Source organism: Salmo salar, chromosome ssa13, assembly GCF_905237065.1.
Source record: "Salmo salar chromosome ssa13, Ssal_v3.1, whole genome shotgun sequence".
Lineage (NCBI taxonomy): Eukaryota > Metazoa > Chordata > Actinopteri > Salmoniformes > Salmonidae > Salmo > Salmo salar.
In genome coordinates, this window is record NC_059454.1 from 7,824,976 (window position 1) to 7,845,447 (window position 20,472).

The window sequence follows — 20,472 nt, forward strand, 5'->3', positions numbered from 1 at the left end:
TTGTGTTCCCAGCTCCAACAGTGCAGTAATATCTAACTAAATGCTTGTGTTCCTAGCTCCAACAGTGCAGTAGTATCTAACTAAATGCTTGTTCCCAGCTCCAACAGTGCAGTAATATCTAACTAAATGCTTGTGTTCCTAGCTCCAACAGTGCAGTAATATCTAACTAAATGCTTGTGTTCCCAGCTCCAACAGTGCAGTAATATCTAACTAAATGCTTGTGTTCCCAGCTCCAACAGTGCAGTAATATCTAACTAAATGCTTGTGTTCCTAGCTCCAACAGTGCAGTAATATCTAACTAAATGCTTGTGTTCCTAGCTCCAACAGTAATATCTAACTAAATGCTTGTGTTCCCAGCTCCAACAGTGCAGTAATATCTAACTAAATGCTTGTGTTCCCAGCTCCAACAGTAATATCTAACTAAATGCTTGTGTTCCCAGCTCCAACAGTGCAGTAATATCTAACTAAATGCTTGTTTGTAGCTCCAACAGTAATATCTAACTAAATGCTTGTGTTCCCTGCTCCAACAGTAATATCTAACTAAATGCTTGTGTTCCTAGCTCCAACAGTAATATCTAATTAAATGCTTGTTTGTAGCTCCAACAGTGCAGTAATACCTAACTAAATGCTTGTGTTCCCAGCTCCAACAGTGCAGTAATATCTAACTAAATGCTTGTGTTCCCAGCTCCAACAGTAATATCTAACTAAATGCTTGTGTTCCCAGCTCCAACAGTGCAGTAGTATCTAACTAAATGCTTGTGTTCCCAGCTCCAACAGTGCAGTAATATCTAACTAAATGCTTGTGTTCCCAGCTCCAACAGTGCAGTAGTATCTAACTAAATGCTTGTGTTCCCAGCTCCAACAGTGCAGTAATATCTAACTAAATGCTTGTGTTCCTAGCTCCAACAGTGCAGTAATATCTAACTAAATGCTTGTGTTCCCAGTTCCAACAGTGCAGTAATATCTAACTAAATGCTTGTGTTCCCAGCTCCAACAGTGCAGTAATATCTAACTAAATGCTTGTGTTCCCAGCTCCAACAGTGCAGTAATATCTAACTAAATGCTTGTGTTCCCAGCTCCAACAGTGCAGTAATATCTAACTAAATGCTTGTGTTCCTAGCTCCAACAGTGCAGTAATATCTAACTAAATGCTTGTGTTCCTAGCTCCAACAGTGCAGTAATATCTAACTAAATGCTTGTGTTCCCAGCTCCAACAGTGCAGTAATATCTAACTAAATGCTTGTGTTCCTAGCTCCAACAGTGCAGTAGTATCTAACTAAATGCTTGTGTTCCCAGCTCCAACATTGCAGTAGTATCTAACTAAATGCTTGTGTTCCCAGCTCCAACAGTAATATCTAACTAAATGCTTGTGTTCCCAGCTCCAACAGTAATATCTAACTAAATGCTTGTGTTCCCAGCTCCAACAGTGCAGTAATATCTAACTAAATGCTTGTGTTCCTAGCTCCAACAGTGCAGTAATATCTAACTAAATGCTTGTGTTCCCAGCTCCAACAGTGCAGTAATATCTAACTAAATGCTTGTGTTCCCAGCTCCAACAGTGCAGTAATATCTAACTAAATGCTTGTGTTCCCAGCTCCAACAGTGCAGTAATATCTAACTAAATGCTTGTGTTCCCAGCTCCAACAGTGCAGTAATATCTAACTAAATGCTTGTGTTCCCAGCTCCAACAGTGCAGTAGTATCTAACTAAATGCTTGTGTTCCCAGCTCCAACAGTGCATTAGTATCTAACTAAATGCTTGTGTTCCCAGCTCCAACAGTGCAGTAGTATCTAACTAAATGCTTGGGTTCCTAGCTCCAACAGTGCAGTAATATCTAACTAAATGCTTGTGTTCACAGCTCCAACAGTGCAGTAGTATCTAACTAAATGCTTGTGTTCCCAGCTCCAACAGTGCAGTAATATCTAACTAAATGCTTGTGTTCCCAGCTCCAACAGTGCAGTAGTATCTAACTAAATGCTTGTGTTCCCAGCTCCAACAGTGCAGTAGTATCTAACTAAATGCTTGTGTTCCCAGCTCCAACAGTGCATTAGTATCTAACTAAATGCTTGTGTTCCCAGCTCCAACAGTGCATTAGTATCTAACTAAATGCTTGTGTTCCCAGCTCCAACAGTGCAGTAGTATCTAACTAAATGCTTGTGTTCCCAGCTCCAACAGTGCAGTAGTATCTAACTAAATGTGTGTGTTCCTAGCTCCAACAGTGCAATAATATCTAACAATTCACCACAATACACACAAAACTAAAAGTATGGAATTAATGAATATATAAATATTAGGATGAACAATGTCAGAGTGGCATAGCCTAAAATACAGTAAAATACAATACAGTATATACATATGAGATGAGTAAAGCAGTATGTAAACATTATTAAAGTGGTCAGTGATTCCATGTCTATGTATATAGGGCAGCAGCCTCTACGGTACAGGGTTGAGTAACCAGGTGGTAGCTGGCTAGGGATGGTTATTTAACAGTCTGATGGCCTTGAGATAGAAGCTGGTTTTTTTTGTCTCTCGGTCCCAGCTTTGATGCACCTGTACTGACCTTGTCTTCTGGAGGTTAGTAAGCAACGATGAGTACATAGTGCGTAGTATACCAGTGTGTAGTATACGGGACAGTGTGTGACAAAGGAGCCTGGGCAAACTGATCTGCTGTCATGTTTTAGTAGTAAGTGGCCTCCCCTGTTTGACTGTCACTGTTAGTTCTGTAAATGTCCCTGTTCTGTGTTAGTAGTAGAGGAAAAGCCTGAGGTGGAGCGAAGGGTTGAGCCTGTGACTGTAACGCAGGACGACAGTCCAAGAACACATTGACCTGCCCACAAACACACTTAGCAGTCCATATACAAGGACCTGTCTATATCAGACACAGTCACTAGAGCGGGACCGTAGCGGCATCGCCATGTTCCTTAGTATCGTGGCAAGGAAACAAAACATTTATCAGATGTAACTCCTTTAGGAAAACAGCTCTAATGTTGGAAACAAGCATCATTATGATGTCATCCAGAGTCACTTGTATTTATTTCCCAGGTTATAGAACGCAATATTGTGCATACAGCATGTTTTTAAAGGACCGTTTTTTTTTTTGTTGCCATGGAAAGATTTGCAATATTTACGATACTGGTATTATCCCAGCCCTAACAATCAACACACAGTTCCCTAAGCCTGCCCTATACACACACACACACACACACACACACACACACACACACACACACACACACACACACACACACACAGCTAACCGAGAACACGCACTGACCTGTCCATAGCTAACACACAGCTATCCACCAACACTGACCTGTCCATAGCTAATACACAGCTATCCACCAACACTGACCTGTCCATAGCTAATACACAGCTATCCACCAACACTGACCTGTCCATAGCTAATACACAGCTATCCACCAACACTGACCTGTCCATAGCTAATACACAGCTATCCACCAACACTGACCTGTCCATAGCTAATACACAGCTAACCACCAACACTGACCTGTCCATAGCTAATACACAGCTATCCACCAACACTGACCTGTCCATAGCTAATACACAGCTATCCACCAACACTGACCTGTCCATAGCTAACCACCAACACTGACCTGTCCATAGCTAATACACAGCTATCCACCAACACTGACCTGTCCATAGCTAACACACAGCTATCCACCAACACTGACCTGTCCATAGCTAACACACAGCTATCCACCAACACTGACCTGTCCATAGCTAACACACAGCTATCCACCAACACTGACCTGTCCATAGCTAACACACAGCTATCCACCAACACTGACCTGTCCATAGCTAACACACAGCTATCCACCAACACTGACCTGTCCATAGCTAACACACAGCTATCCACCAACACTGACCTGTCCATAGCTAACACACAGCTATCCACCAACACTGACCTGTCCATAGCTAACACACAGCTATCCACCAACACTGACCTGTCCATAGCTAACACACAGCTATCCACCAACACTGACCTGTCCATAGCTAACACACAGCTATCCACCAACACTGACCTGTCCATAGCTAACACACAGCTATCCACCAACACTGACCTGTCCATAGCTAACACACAGCTAACCACCAACACTGACCTGTCCATAGCTAACACACAGCTATCCACCAACACTGACCTGTCCATAGCTAACACACAGCTATCCACCAACACTGACCTGTCCATAGCTAACCACCAACACTGACCTGTCCATAGCTAACACACAGCTATCCACCAACACTGACCTGTCCATAGCTAATACACAGCTATCCACCAACACTGACCTGTCCATAGCTAATACACAGCTAACCACCAACACTGACCTGTCCATAGCTAATACACAGCTATCCACCAACACTGACCTGTCCATAGCTAACACACAGCTATCCACCAACACTGACCTGTCCATAGCTAACACACAGCTATCCACCAACACTGACCTGTCCATAGCTAATACACAGCTAACCACCAACACTGACCTGTCCATAGCTAATACACAGCTATCCACCAACACTGACCTGTCCATAGCTAACACACAGCTATCCACCAACACTGACCTGTCCATAGCTAACACACAGCTAACCACCAACACTGACCTGTCCATAGCTAACACTAACACACAGCTAACCACCAACACTGACCTGTCCATAGCTAACACTAACACACAGCTATCCACCAACACTGACCTGTCCATAGCTAATACACAGCTATCCACCAACACTGACCTGTCCATAGCTAATACACAGCTATCCACCAACACTGACCTGTCCATAGCTAACACACAGCTAACCACCAACACTGACCTGTCCATAGCTAACACACAGCTAACCAGCAACACTGACCTGTCCATAGCTAACCACCAACACTGACCTGTCCATAGCTAACACACAGCTATCCACCAACACTGACCTGTCCATAGCTAACACACAGCTATCCACCAACACTGACCTGTCCATAGCTAACACTAACACACAGCTAACCACCAACACTGACCTGTCCATAGCTAACACACAGCTAACCACCAACACTGACCTGTCCATAGCTAACACACAGCTATCCACCAACACTGACCTGTCCATAGCTAACACACAGCTAACCACCAACACTGACCTGTCCATAGCTAACCAGCAACACTGACCTGTCCATAGCTAACCACCAACACTGACCTGTCCATAGCTAACCACCAACACTGACCTGTCCATAGCTAACCACCAACACTGACCTGTCCATGCATACTGTCTGAACGCTGTAAAACATAGAAACACACGCCGCTGGTTAACAGGATGCCTGGTTTAATGACAGGGCTTTAGTGTCTCGGTCGAGGCAGCCAGAGCCTCAGCTTGGTCGGTCTGTGTGTTGTAGCAGTGTGTTTAGGCCTAGTGAGGGTTGTTATGGCGACGTGGCGAGGTGTCGACCATCTGGTGAGGGTTTTAGTGGACAGGCCCACACACACACACACACTCATAACGGCAGCTGTGGCAACAGGATTCTGTAACCACGGTTACTCTACTTCTATGTAGAGTCACTGTCGTTTATTTTGTTGTTGTCCTCAACACCTGATCTCTCTCTCTTTTTTTTTTTCTTCTTTTTTTTTTGTCATTTAGCAGACGCTCTTATCCAGAGCGACATACAGTAGTGAATGCATACATTTCATACATTTTTTTCCCCCCCGTACTGGTCCCCCGTGGGAATCGAACACCATGCTCTACCAACTGAGCCACACGGGATGCTGAGCTGTACATGGCATCTCTTGACACCGTCTAACTTGAATAGCTGCTAGCCAGGGAGAATTGTAAACACCCCCATGGTAGCTGCTAACCACCAACGTGCACATTAGTGGTGTGTTTCTGTACACGTGAAGGGGGGGTAGTAGGTTAATTCACATTGACACATCAGTAAGAGGCAACAGTGTAATTAAGGAAGCGGCCTTCTGCCCGGGTGTCACCTGAGGTGGCGTGCCACACTTTAACCCCTCCCCCTTAAGCACTATGCCCCCCCCCCCTACACACTAGCCTTTAGTCACTGATCTAGGACCAGTTTACCCTACCCGTAGCCTAAACCGAACCACTATGGAGGAATGTAAAATAATTACCTCAGATCAGTCAGTGTCTAGGGCTCCAGCCCTGGTTAATCCCAACAGGGCTCTCAGAGGAAATGATCAGATTATCCTGGAACAGTGGGATGTCCTGCTGCTACTTGGTGGTGAGCCTTTTCTTACTGCCTGCCTTTTCTTACTGCCTGCCTTTTCTTACTGCCTGCCTTTTCTTACTGCCTGCCTGTCTTACTGCCTGCCTTTTCTTACTGCCTGCCTGTCTGTCGGCATTTTCTTACTGCCTGCCTGTCTTACTGCCTGCCTGTCTTACTGCCTGCCTTTTCTTACTGCCTGCCTTTTCTTACTGCCTGCCTTTTCTTACTGCCTGCCTTTTCTTACTGCCTGCCTTTTCTTACTGCCTGCCTTTTCTCACTGCCTGCCTTTTCTCACTGCCTGCCTTTTCTCACTGCCTGCCTTTTCTCACTGCCTGCCTGCCTTGCTTACTGCCTGCCTTTTCTTACTACCTGCCTTTTCTTACTGCCTGCCTGTCGGGGTTATTTTTGTGCACAAGCCCTGTCAGAACAGGCAAAGTGAAGCCGAGGCCATGAATATCCTAAAAATTACCCAGAGGGAGAGGGTCATGGAGTTTGGACTTTTTATATCTAGTAGCTATGTCACACTGAGTAGGAGGCCTACCAGGCCAGAGCTGAAAGGAAGAGTACCAGGTTAGTGTGTAGCACGAGTCAGTCAGTCAGTCAGTAACGCATAGTAATGTCATTAGATTAGTAGGCCTGAATGAGTCCCAGGTTCCTAAATTAACCAATGGACCAGGGGTTGGCCTCTTCCTGTGTGTGCCAATTAGTCAGTGAAGAGGAGAATAGTATGTCTCTCCGAGCCCCACGGCGTGACACACACACATACACACACACACACACACACACACACCATGGCTCGTAGCTATAGCTACCCCTCTGCTCCATCATTTCTCTTCACTGATCTCTCAACTGTTTAGTCCCTCGGTGGCTGTGACGGGTGAGCTGGCTGGCCCTCGGTGGCTGTGAGGGGTGAGCAGGCTGGCCCTCGGTGGCTGTAAGGGGTGAGCAGGCTGGACCTCGGTGGCTGTGAGGGGTGAGCAGGCTGGCCCTCGGTGGCTGTGAGGGGTGAGCAGGCTGGCCCTCGGTGGCTGTGAGGGGTGAGCTGGCTGGCCCTCGGTGGCTGTGAGGGGTGAGCTGGCTGGCCCTCGGTGGCTGTGAGGGGTGAGCAGGCTGGCCCTCGGTGGCTGTGAGGGGTGAGCAGGCTGGCCCTCGGTGGCTGTGAGGGGTGAGCAGGCTGGCCCTCGGTGGCTGTGAGGGGTGAGCAGGCTGGCCCTCGGTGGCTGTGAGGGGTGAGCAGGCTGGCCCTCGGTGGCTGTGAGGGGTGAGCTGGCTGGCGCAGCGCCAAAGATGAAGTGTGATTTCTACCAGCAGCTAGCCAGGGTTTGCCTGGGGTTTTCTCGTAAGGGGCAAAAATCCGTCCTCTCCTCCGTGACCCGGAAACCGATGTGGTCAAAGTGTGTCAATTCGTTAGTAGGAAGACTGTCATCCCCTCCTTTTGGCAAGTAAGCACACCGCTCTGGAATGCAGCTTTGCTCTCTCACAGAGACCGACACAGACACATTTCTGTCTCACAAGGATACGTTATGTAGGCCAATACTATGAGGTTGTCATGGTGCATTAAGTGCGTAAACCGTGTGACTATTTTGTCTGAGATGCGGGCAAGTTTTTCCATGAAATTGGATGATATTTTGAAGGAAACAAGATCAAAGTATGATAGAAAATTACTCTTGCTACTGGTTCCCTTCCCTCATGTTAAAACACCTGGATTCATTATTAAAGGGACAAAGTGACATCACCCTAACTCTCATTTTAATACACCAATGGGAACATTCTCTTACCTAATTTAAATAAGTACTGTCTCGTAACCAACATTGGGAGAAGGCATGTTTGCAGAAGGGTGTGGTTTATATAGCTAGATAACTACTCTACTGGTGCCAACATTTGACAGTAGGGCGTCAGCAAATATAATTAGAAGTTTACCCTATTAATCTATGGCAAAGACACTTATGTTTCCCTTTCATCTGTCTGGTGTTAGCTAGCTAGTAACTAGCTAGGTCTTCATATGTCTGGTGTTAGCTAGCTAGTAACTAGCTAGGTCTTTATGTCTGGTGTTAGCTAGTGACTGGCTAGCTAGGTCTTCATCTGTCTGGTGTTAGCTAGTGACTGGCTAGCTAGGTCTTCATCTGTCTGGTGTTAGCTAGCTAGTAACTAGCTAGGTCTTCATCTCTGGTGTTAGCTAGTTACTGGCTAGCTAGGTCTTCATCTGTCTGGTGTTAGCTAGTTACTGGCTAGCTAGGTCTTCATCTGTCTGGTGTTAGCTAGTAACTAGCTAGCTAGGTCTTCATCTGTCTGGTGTTAGCTAGTGACTGGCTAGCTAGGTCTTCATCTGTCTGGTGTTAGCTAGTTACTGGCTAGCTAGGTCTTCATCTGTCTGGTGTTAGCTAGTAACTAGCTAGCTAGGTCTTCATCTGTCTGGTGTTGGCTAGCTAGTAACTAGCTAGGTCTTCATCTGTCTGGTGTTAGCTAGCTAGTAACTAGCTAGGTCTTCATCTGTCTGGTGTTAGCTAGTTACTGGTTAGCTAGGTCTTCATCTGTCTGGTGTTAGCTAGTAACTAGCTAGCTAGGTCTTCATCTGTCTGGTGTTAGCTAGTGACTGGCTAGCTAGGTCTTCATCTGTCTGGTGTTAGCTAGTTACTGGCTAGCTAGGTCTTCATCTGTCTGGTGTTAGCTAGTAACTAGCTAGCTAGGTCTTCATCTGTCTGGTGTTGGCTAGCTAGTAACTAGCTAGGTCTTCATCTGTCTGGTGTTAGCTAGCTAGTAACTAGCTAGGTCTTTATGTCTGGTGTTAGCTAGTGACTGGCTAGCTAGGTCTTCATCTGTCTGGTGTTAGCTAGTGACTGGCTAGCTAGGTCTTCATCTGTCTGGTGTTAGCTAGCTAGTAACTAGCTAGGTCTTCATCTCTGGTGTTAGCTAGTTACTGGCTAGCTAGGTCTTCATCTGTCTGGTGTTAGCTAGTTACTGGTTAGCTAGGTCTTCATCTGTCTGGTGTTAGCTAGTAACTAGCTAGCTAGGTCTTCATCTGTCTGGTGTTAGCTAGTGACTGGCTAGCTAGGTCTTCATCTGTCTGGTGTTAGCTAGTTACTGGCTAGCTAGGTCTTCATCTGTCTGGTGTTAGCTAGTAACTAGCTAGCTAGGTCTTCATCTGTCTGGTGTTAGCTAGTAACTAGCTAGCTAGGTCTTCATCTGTCTGGTGTTAGCTAGTGACTGGCTAGCTAGGTCTTCATCTGTCTGGTGTTAGCTAGCTAGTAACTAGCTAGGTCTTCATCTGTCTGGTGTTAGCTAGCTAGTAACTAGCTAGGTCTTCATCTGTCTGGTGTTAGCTAGTTACTGGCTAGCTAGGTCTTCATCTGTCTGGTGTTAGCTAGTGACTGGCTAGCTAGGTCTTCATCTGTCTGGTGTTGGCTAGCTAGTAACTAGCTAGGTCTTCATCTGTCTGGTGTTAGCTAGCTAGTAACTAGCTAGGTCTTCATCTGTCTGGTGTTAGCTAGTGACTGGCTAGCTAGGTCTTCATCTGTCTGGTGTTGGCTAGCTAGTAACTAGCTAGGTCTTCATCTGTCTGGTGTTAGCTAGCTAGTAACTAGCTAGGTCTTCATCTGTCTGGTGTTAGCTAGTTACTGGCTAGCTAGGTCTTCATCTGTCTGGTGTTAGCTAGTTACTGGCTAGCTAGGTCTTCATCTGTCTGGTGTTAGCTAGTTACTGGCTAGCTAGGTCTTCATCTGTCTGGTGTTAGCTAGTTACTGGCTAGCTAGGTCTTCATCTGTCTGGTGTTAGCTAGTGACTGGCTAGCTAGGTCTTCATCTGTCTGGTGTTAGCTAGTGACTGGCTAGCTAGGTCTTCATCTGTCTGGTGTTAGCTAGTGACTGGCTAGCTAGGTCTTCATCTGTCTGGTGTTAGCTAGTGACTGGCTAGCTAGGTCTTCATCTGTCTGGTGTTAGCTAGTAACTAGCTAGCTAGGTCTTCATCTGTCTGGTGCTAGCTAGTTACTGGCTAGCTAGGTCTTCATCTGTCTGGTGTTAGCTAGTGACTGGCTAGCTAGGTCTTCATCTGTCTGGTGTTAGCTAGCTAGTAACTAGCTAGGTCTTCATCTGTCTGGTGTTAGCTAGTTACTGGCTAGCTAGGTCTTCATCTGTCTGGTGTTAGCTAGTGACTGGCTAGCTAGGTCTTCATCTGTCTGGTGTTAGCTAGTGACTGGCTAGCTAGGTCTTCATCTGTCTGGTGTTAGCTAGTTACTGGCTAGCTAGGTCTTCATCTGTCTGGTGTTAGCTAGTAACTAGCTAGGTCTTCATCTGTCTGGTGTTAACTAGTTACTGGCTAGCTAGGTCGTCATCTGTCTGGTGTTAGCTAGCTAGTAACTAGCTAGGTCTTCATCTGTCTGGTGTTAGCTAGCTAGTAACTACCTAGGTTTCCATCTGTCTGGTGTTAGCTAGCTAGTAACTAGCTAGGTCTTCATCTGTCTGGTGCTAGCTAGTTACTGGCTAGCTAGGTCTTCAGGAAGCATGGAACAGAAGGGGGGAGAGTCTTTCCAAGTGATATCAATAACTAGGTTTTCATCCAATTGGCTACAGACTTTCATGCGAATATGCAAAAATCTGTTTATTTTCCGCCGGTGGTGTTAACACCAAACTGACTTGTTGCTGATAAAAATAAATAAAAAATCAGTAACGACGTAGTGCACACAATGTACTTTTTCGCTTAAGTTTTCATGTACCAAATAAAAATATATGTTCAATGTGTTTCCATCACATTTTTACTGTAACACTGCATTCAAGTTGCTTGACAAAGGCGTTTCAAAGAGCTGTCAGTCAAGGCGAGCTCATGAATATAAGCTCCCCGCCCACTGTCGTTTCAAACTTCCTGGTAGTTAGCTATGAGATTAAGTACTTTTCAGAATGACTGTTCAGGACCTTTTTTTTTTTTAAATGTTTTATTATTTCAATGTTTTTATGAAAAATCGCTAGCAGTGATGTCTACTTTTCTCAACGTCCTAATATTGAGCAAATGACACTCGTTGGGTCAAAAGGTCTTCACGGGTCCAAAAAGGGAGGTGGCTCGCAAAACTGCGGGGATGTCAAAATAATAAACTATTTACCAAATCTATACATTTTTAAATGTTGATTTATTTCTCCTTGCCATTGTCATTTACCTGAAGATAAGACAAGACGTGAAGAAAAAAAAGTCCTAACCTATGTGGTCCCTGGGTCGCCAGTATGCCTGGGTGGGGGGGTTCCTTGTCAAGAAAAGGTTGAAGAACCCTGAGCTTTTTTTTTTCTTTTTTTTAAATGTATTTCCCCTTTATTTAACCAGGTAGGCAAGTTGAGAATAAGTTCTCATTTACAATTGCGACCTGGCCAAGATAAAGCAAAGCAGTTCGACACATACAACAACACAGAGTTACACATGGAGTAAACAAACAGTCTATATACCGTATGAGCTAATGAGGTAGGATAAGGGAGGTAAGGCAATAAATAGGCCATGGTAGCGACGTAATTACAAAATGGCAATTAAACACTGGAATGGTAGATGTGCAGGAGATGAATGTGCAAGTAGAGATACTGGGGGGAATACTATACCATTAGCTTTATTAGGATTCCTTTGTTCGGATTTTCTGGGCCCATATTCACCAACCTTCTCAGGGTAGGAGTGCTGATCTGGGATCAGGTCCCCCCCACTCTCGATGTCATCTTATTCATTATGAGCTAAAAGGCTAAACTGATCATAGATCAGCATTTCTACTCTTAAGACACTTTATGAATATGGGCCCTGGTGTTCTATAGACTTGTCTGTACACTCCTGACTGACTGTATCCTCCGCAGGAGGAATGTCAATGTACTTCGTGTCTTTCTTTCAGACCAAAAACAAAGGGTTGAAGCGGTGATTTTTAAATCCAGGTCTCATCATAAATGTCCGTCCGTCTGCTAGTGTAGTCTCTGTCTGTCTGCTAGTGTAGTCTCTGTCTGTTTGCCAGTGTAGTCTCTCTTTCTGTCTACTAGTGTAGTGTCTCTGTCTGCTAGTGTAGTCTCTCTGTCTCTGTCTGCAGTCTCTCTGTCTGCAGTCTCTCTGTCTACTAGTGTAGTCTCTCTGTCTCTGTCTGCTAGTGTAGTCTCTCTGTCTCTGTCTGCAGTCTCTCTGTCTGCAGTCTCTCTGTCTGCTAGTGTAGTCTCTGTCTCTGTCTGCTAGTGTAGTCTCTGTCTCTGTCTGCTAGTGTAGTCTGTCTGTCTGCTAGTGTAGTCTGTCTGTCTGCTAGTGTAGTCTGTCTGTCTGCTAGTGTAGTCTGTCTGTCTGCTAGTGTAGTCTCTGTCTGTCTGCTAGTGTAGTCTCTGTCTGTCTGCTAGTGTAGTCTCTGTCTGTCTGCTAGTGTAGTCTCTGTCTGTCTGCTAGTGTAGTCTCTGTCTGCCTGCTAGTGTAGTCTCTGTCTGCCTGCTAGTGTAGTCTCTGTCTGCCTGCTAGTGTAGTCTCTGTCTGCCTGCTAGTGTAGTCTCTGTCTGTCTGCTAGTGTAGTCTCTGTCTGTCTGCTAGTGTAGTCTCTCTGTCTGCTAGTGTAGTCTCTCTGTCTGCTAGTGTAGTCTCTCTGTCTGCTAGTGTAGTCTGTCTGTCTGCTAGTGTAGTCTGTCTGTCTGCTAGTGTAGTCTCTCTGTCTCTGTCTGCTAGTGTAGTCTCTGTCTGCTAGTGTAGTCTGTCTGTCTGCCAGTGTACTGTCTCTGTCTGTCTGCCAGTGTAGTCTGTCTGCCAGTGTAGTCTCTGTCTGCCAGTGTAGTCTGTCTGTCTCTGTCTGTCTGCCAGTATAGTCTGTCTCTGTCTGTCTGCTAGTGTAGAGTCATGTTTTATTTGATCATAGATATTTCTAGAATCTCACCGTCACTGACTTTCTCCCCCCCCCCTCTCAGACTGGTGAGGAGTGAGTGAGTGTGAGAGACAGACAGAAGGAGAGAGACAGAGGGAGTGGTCGTCATGGCAGCTGAGGCGCAGAGACAGCGTTCTCTGTCTACATCAGGAGACTCGCTCTACCTGGTCCTGGGGATCAACAAGAACGCCTCACCGGAGGACATCAAGAAGTCCTACAGGTAACACTATACACCTCTACACCACATATTACAGCACACCGTTACTACACAGCACCACTAGCCACGCCAGAGGAAATCAGGAAGTCCTATAGGCACTATAGGCACGCTACACAGCGCCACAGGACACAACCTAGGGAATGTGGACTTTTTTTTTTTTTAACACAGTCCACTGTGAGACAAGATCCTCTAGAGGTCAACAGAGAGCTGGTGTGCTGCTGTTGCTGAACTACACTGAGTGTACAAAACATTAGGAACACCTGCTCTTTCCATGACAGACTGACCAGGTGAAAGCTATGATCCCGTATTGATGTCACTTGTTAAATCCACTTCAATCAGTGTAGATTAAGGGGAAGTGAAAGGTTAAAGAAGGATTTGTAAGCCTTGAGACAATTGAGATAAGGATTGTGTATGTGTGCCATTAAGGGTAAATGGCTGTGTTATAAAGTACTTACGTAAGTAAAAATACTTCAGACTTTTTCTTGGGGTATCTCTACTTTAATATTTATATTTGACAACTTTTACTTCACTACATTCCTAAAGAAAATAATATACTTTTTACTCCATACATTTTACCTGACACCCAAAAGTACACATTCCATTTTAAATGCTTAGCAGGACAGGAAAATGGTCTAATTCATACACTTATCAAGAGAATGGTCGTCCCTACTGCCTCTGATCTGGGGGACTCACTAAACACATGCTTCGTTTGTCATTTATGTCTGAGTGCGCCCCTGGCTATTCGTAAATAAAAAAAGCAAGAAAATTGTGCTGTCTGGTTTGCTTATTATAAGGAATTTGAAACAATTTTTACTTTTGATACTTAAGTATATTTTTTACCAAATACTTTTAGACTTTTACTCAAGTAGTATTTTACTGGGTGACTTTCGCTTTTTTTCTTGAGTGATTTTCTGTTAAGGTATCTTTTACTTTTACTCAAGTTTGACAGCTGGGTACTTTTTCCACCACTGGTAAATGGGCAAGACAAAAGATTGAAGTGCCTTTGAACGGGGTATGAACGAGGTATGGTAGTAGGTGCCGGTTTGTGTAAAGAACTGCAACGCTGCTGAGTTTCACGCTCGGTTTCCCGTGTGTATCAAGAATGGTCCACCACCCAAAAGGACATCCAGCCAACTTGACACAACTGTGGGAAGCATTGGAGTCAACATGGGCCAGCATCCCTGTGGAACGTTTTCAACACCTTGTAGAGTCCATGCCCTGACGAATTTAAGTTGCTCTGAAGGCAACTCAATATTAGGAAGGTGTTCCTAATGTTTTGTACACTCAGTGTATGTGATAGGGCTGAAGTGATGGCGTTACATGAGGGTTCTAGAACTATAGAATGGGGGGGGGTGTTTGACACATCACACCAGTCATAAACCTCTTCCTGTTCTCTGTCCAATTAGGAAACTGGCTCTGAAGTTCCACCCAGACAAGAATCCAGACAACCCCGAGGCTGCTGATAAGTTTAAGGAAATCAATAACGCCCACGCCATCCTGAACGACTGTACCAAGAGGAACATCTACGATAAGTACGGATCCCTGGGACTCTACGTTGCCGAGCAGTTTGGAGAGGAGAACGTCAACACCTACTTTGTCCTCTCCTCCTGGTGGGCCAAGGTAAGACAACATCTCATGTTTGGAGAGGAGAATGTCAACACCTAAATTTAGCGATAGATGTGTCGTTATGGAGTCCCCAGTAAATGTAGTGGTGGATATATGGAGTCCCCAGTAAATGTAGTGGTGGATATATGGAGTCCCCAGTAAATGTAGTGGTGGATATATGGAGTCCCCAGTAAATGTAGTGGTGGATATATGGAGTCCCCAGTAAATGTAGTGGTAGATATATGGAGTCCCCAGTAAATGTAGTGGTAGATATATGAAGTCCCCAGTAAATGTAGTGGTAGATATATGGAGTCCCCAGTAAATGTAGTGGTAGATATATGGAGTCCCCAGTAAATGTAGTGGTGGATATATGGAGTCCCCAGTAAATGTAGTGGTGGATATATGGAGTCCCCAGTAAATGTAGTGGTGGATATATGGAGTCCCCAGTAAATGTAGTGGTGGATATATGGAGTCCCCAGTAAATGTAGTGGTGGATATATGGAGTCCCCAGTAAATGTAGTGGTGGATATATGGAGTCCCCAGTAAATGTAGTGGTGGATATATGGAGTCCCCAGTAAATGTAGTGGTGGATATATGGAGTCCCCAGTAAATGTAGTGGTGGATATATGGAGTCCCCAGTAAATGTAGTGGTGGATATATGGAGTCCCCAGTAAATGTAGTGGTGGATATATGGAGTCCCCAGTAAATGTAGTGGTGGATATATGGAGTCCCCAGTAAATGTAGTGGTGGATATAAATAGTCATTAGTTTGTGTGTGCGTCACCTCCTTCCCTCTCCCTGACGGTCTCCTCTCTCTACAGGGCCTGTTCATCTTCTGTGGCCTGGCGACTGGCTGCTACTTCTGCTGCTGTCTGTGCTGCTGCTGTAACTGCTGCTGTGGGAAGTGTAAACCGCGGCCGCCCATGGACCAGGAACCAGAGTTCTACGTCTCCCCTGAAGACCTGGAGGCACAGATGCAGTCTGACGAGAGAGGTGAGGAGTGTACGCAATCAACCAATAGAACTAGAGGTGAGAGCTTCATCAACCAATAGAACTAGAGGTGAGAGCTTCATCAACCAGTAGAACTAGAGGTGAGAGCTTCATCAACCAATAGGACTAGAGGTGAGAGCTTCATCAACCAATAGAACTAGAGGTGAGAGCTTCATCAACCAATAGAACTAGAGGTGAGAGCTTCATCAACCAATAGGACTAGAGGTGAGAGCTTCATCAACCAATAGAACTAGAGGTGAGAGCTTCATCAACCAATAGAACTAGAGGTGAGAGCTTCATCAACCAATAGGACTAGAGGTGAGAGAGCTTCATCAACCAATAGAACTAGAGGTGGAGAGAGCTTCATCAACCAATAGGACTAGAGGTGGAGAGAGCTTCATCAACCAATAGGACTAGAGGTGGAGAGAGCTTCATCAACCAATAGGACTAGAGGTGGAGAGAGCTTCATCAACCAATAGGACTAGAGGTGGAGAGAGCTTCATCAACCAATAGGACTAGAGGTGGAGAGAGCTTCATCAACCAATAGGACTAGAGGTGGAGAGAGCTTCATCAACCAATAGGACTAGAGGTGGAGAGAGCTTCATCAACCAATAGGACTAGAGGTGGAGAGAGCTTCATCAACCAATAGGACTAGAGGTGGAGAGAGCTTCATCAACCAATAGGACTAGAGGTGGAGAGAGCTTCATCAACCAATAGGACTAGAGGTGGAGAGAGCTTCATCAACCAATAGGACTAGAGGTGGAGAGAGCTTCATCAACCAATAGGACTAGAGGTGGAGAGAGCTTCATCAACCAATAGGACTAGAGGTGGAGAGAGCTTCATCAACCAATAGGACTAGAGGTGGAGAGAGCTTCATCAACCAATAGGACTAGAGGTGGAGAGAGCTTCATCAACCAATAGGACTAGAGGTGGAGAGAGCTTCATCAACCAATAGGACTAGAGGTGGAGAGAGCTTCATCAACCAATAGGACTAGAGGTGGAGAGAGCTTCATCAACCAATAGGACTAGAGGTGGAGAGAGCTTCATCAACCAATAGGACTAGAGGTGGAGAGAGCTTCATCAACCAATAGGACTAGAGGTGGAGAGACTGTTACTGAGGCCGTTGTTTAAATCAAATCCTTTCTGGGTACCAATGAAGTGCCCTACTGTGATCAGAAATGGCTTCTTAGCAAAGAGCAATTTCTGTCTGGGAGTTGTCTGAGTGGGGAAGAGTTGTTGGCACTATCTAATTTATCGCCTGGTGATGTCACCAGCCAGGCCAAATCTCCATCCCACCAAAAACAGGCTGAAAATTCAGGCCATTTTTTCAAACCGCACTTACACTAAAAGGGCATTATCATTTTCGCAATATTATTCCAACCTAAATGTGGAAATATATATATATATATATAACACAAGAAAATCACATTTTTAACTGCACTAGGCCTTTAAGTACAGTGGATTTTCACTTAGTTGAACGAAGGGAAGGCCGATAGAGGGCAGTCGATCCCAGGTAGGCAAGGAACTGTACATTAGAACAGATTAACTCTGGTCCGGGGTGGTCATTCGGTTAGAGCTGCCTGCCTGTCACACGTACAGTTCATTTAGATTTGTAACGTGTGTGTTGTTCCCCCCCCCAGACGTTGGCGGTGATCCCATCATGGTGCAGCCGTCCGGAACAGAGTCCACCAGGCTGACGTCAGACAGCCACTCCAGCTACCGGACCGACACCGGATACAACTAAACACCCCCCTACACCCCACGCCCTTCAAGACTCGGTCCTGCCCGAGAGAAGGTTTCTTTGGCTGCCACTTGAAATATTAGCCTGATATTATCATCAAAACCCCATTTCACTCTGACAAACACAAGCATAATTCCCACCATCACCTCTATCCACTGGCCTCTCCGTCTCCTCTATCCACCGGCCTCTCCGTTTCCTCCCCAGCCACCAGCCTCTCCGTTTCCTCCCCAGCCACTGGCCTCTCCTTCTCCTCTATCCACCGGCCTCTCCGTTTCCTCCCCAGCCACCAGCCTCTCCGTTTCCTCCCCAGCCACTGGCCTCTCCGTCTCCTCTATCCACCAGCCTCTCCGTCTCCTCCCCAGCCACCGGCCTCTCTCCGTCTCCTCCTCTATCCACCGGCCTCTCCGTTTCCTCCCCAGCCACCGGCCTCTCCGTTTCCTCCCCAGCCACCGGCCTCTCCGTTTCCTCCCCAGCCACCGGCCACACCGTTTCCTCCCCAGCCACCGGCCTCTCCGTTTCCTCCCCAGCCACCGGCCTCTCCGTTTCCTCCCCAGCCACCGGCCTCTCCGTTTCCTCCCCAGCCACCGGCCTCTCCGTTTCCTCCCCAGCCACCGGCCTCTCCGTTTCCTCCCCAGCCACCGGCCTCTCCGTTTCCTCCCCAGCCACCGGCCTCTCCGTTTCCTCCCCAGCCACCGGCCTCTCCGTTTCCTCCCCAGCCACCGGCCTCTCCGTTTCCTCCTCTATCCACCGGACTCTCCGTTTCCTCCCCAGCCACCGGACTCTCCGTTTCCTCCCCAGCCACCGGCCTCTCCGTTTCCTCCCCAGCCACCGGCCTCTCCGTCTCCTCCTCTATCCACCGGACTCTCCGTTTCCTCCCCAGCCACCTTCCTCTCCGTCTCCTCCCCAGCTACCGGCCTCTCCGTCTCCTCTATCCACCGGACTCTCCGTTTCCTCCCCAGCCACCTTCCTCTCCGTTTCCTCCCCAGCCACCTTCCTCTCCGTTTCCTCCCCAGCCACCTTCCTCTCCGTTTCCTCCCCAGCCACCTTCCACTCCGTTGACTCCCCAGCCACCTTCCTCTCCGTTTCCTCCCCAGCCACCTTCCTCTCCGTTTCCTCCCCAGCCACCTTCCTCTCCGTTTCCTCCCCAGCCACCTTCCTCTCCGTTTCCTCCCCAGCCACCGGCCTCTCCGTTTCCTCCCCAGCCACCTTCCTCTCCTTCCTCTCCGTCTCCTCCCCAGCCACCGGCCTCTCCGTTTCCTCCCCAGCCACCTTCCTCTCCGTCTCCTCTCTATCCGCCAGAGAGGGGGAATCTTATGTCGTCCTAGTATTTCCTGAGCTAGGACTTTAACTAGGTTATTCTCAGTGGGGTGAGGAGAGGAGTGTAGGGCGACCTGGACATACATTATATTCATTAATGGACATTACGTTGGCTTCCACATTGTGTGTGTGTGTATATATATATATATATATATATATATATATATATATATATATATATATATATATATATATATATATATATATATATATATACTGAACAAAAATATAAACGCAACATGTAACAATTATCAAAGATTTTTCTGAATTACAGTTCATATGAGGAAATCGGTTAATTGAAATAAATTAATTAGGCCCTAATCTATGAATTTCACATGACTGGGAATACAGATATGCATCTGTTGGTCACAGATACCTCAGGAGCTTGTCACAGCATTTCTCTACATTCAAATTGGCATCGATTAAAATGCAATTGTGTTCGTTGTCCGTAGCTTATACCCATACTATAACCCCACCACCACCATGGGGCACTCTGTTCACAACGTTGACATCAGCAAACCACGCGACGCCATACATGTGGTCTGCTGTTGTGAGGCCGGTTCGACGTACTGCCAAATTCTCTAAAACAACGTAGGCGGCTTATGGTAGAGAAATTAACATTCGATTATCTGGCAACAGCTCTGGTGAACATTCAGGCAGCATGCCAATTGCATGCTCCTTCAACTTGAGACATCTGTGGCATTGTGTTGTGTGACAAAACTGCACATTTTTAGAGTGGACTTCTATTGTCTCCAGCACAAGGTGCACCTGTGTAATGATCATGCTGTTTAATCCGCTTCTTGATATGCCACACCTGTCAGGTGGATGGATTATCTTGGCAAAGGAGAAATGCTCACTAACAGGGATGTAAACAAATTTGTGCATAAAATTTGAGAGAAATAAGCTTTTTGTGCGTATGGAACATTTCTGGGATGTTTTTATTTCAGCTCATGAAACATGGGACCAACACTTTACATGTTGCGTTTTATATTTTTGTTAAGTATATATTGCATGAGTTTAGACTGTGTAGAGACTATAACTAACAGTCACATTTCATTAACACTGGACCACCTGTCCATCAGGGGCTTGATCAACCTCACTTTTTAAATTTAGAGAAGTGGACCTGATATTCTTCCTGACTTCTGAGCCATGTTCTACCATTCTGTTTGGACCATGATTTGACTGCTGTTGATGTTTTGACACTGTCCCCTCCTCGGGCAGCAACAAGATGTCCGTGTTACGACTTGTCACGGTCCGTAGGTCCACAGCTACCATGTCAACAGGTTGTCTTATACGGAAACACACACACACAAACCCACAAAGAAGGTTGATTTAGTTTATCGTTGTGTACTGTAGAGAGTGTGAACTATTTGCCTCCCTAATCGTGTACTGATAAAGGCACATGGTACTCTGCTTATGGACTAAACACTTGCGCTGCTTACAGATTTTTGTTTTCCTTTGTTGCGTTGTTCCTGGGAGTTTTGATCGTAGTGAAATATGAGAAGCATGTGACTAGATAGAAAGGGAGCAGGGGACCACACTATGAAAGATGTG

General features: G+C 46.1%; 1 protein-coding gene and 1 long non-coding RNA gene across 4 annotated transcripts in view; one reads left to right on the forward strand and one right to left on the reverse strand.

The window, feature by feature from the left end:
- The window catches only part of LOC106566293 (dnaJ homolog subfamily C member 5), a 41,531-nt gene extending 22,415 nt beyond the window's left edge, over positions 1-19,116 (forward strand). Inside the window, exons 2-5 of the mRNA XM_014134181.2 lie at positions 13,093-13,269; positions 14,673-14,886; positions 15,692-15,863; positions 17,501-19,116. Of these exons, the coding sequence (XP_013989656.1) occupies positions 13,157-13,269; positions 14,673-14,886; positions 15,692-15,863; positions 17,501-17,604 (603 nt within the window). The 5' untranslated portion in view covers positions 13,093-13,156 and the 3' untranslated portion in view covers positions 17,605-19,116. The remainder of the gene's footprint in view (positions 1-13,092; positions 13,270-14,672; positions 14,887-15,691; positions 15,864-17,500) is intronic.
- Positions 3,464-5,250, reverse strand: LOC106566292 (uncharacterized). 3 transcript variants are annotated; one of them, XR_006758484.1, is made up of 5 exons: positions 5,188-5,250; positions 4,864-4,969; positions 4,747-4,824; positions 4,083-4,199; positions 3,464-3,586 (listed from the first exon to the last, which is right to left on the reverse strand). It is a non-coding gene; the product is annotated as an uncharacterized lncRNA (long non-coding RNA). The 3 variants fall into 3 exon arrangements; XR_006758486.1 differs by having other exon boundaries at positions 4,892-4,969; positions 5,188-5,245; XR_006758485.1 differs by having other exon boundaries at positions 3,526-3,586; positions 4,122-4,199.
- Positions 19,117-20,472: the final 1,356 nt, after the last annotated feature.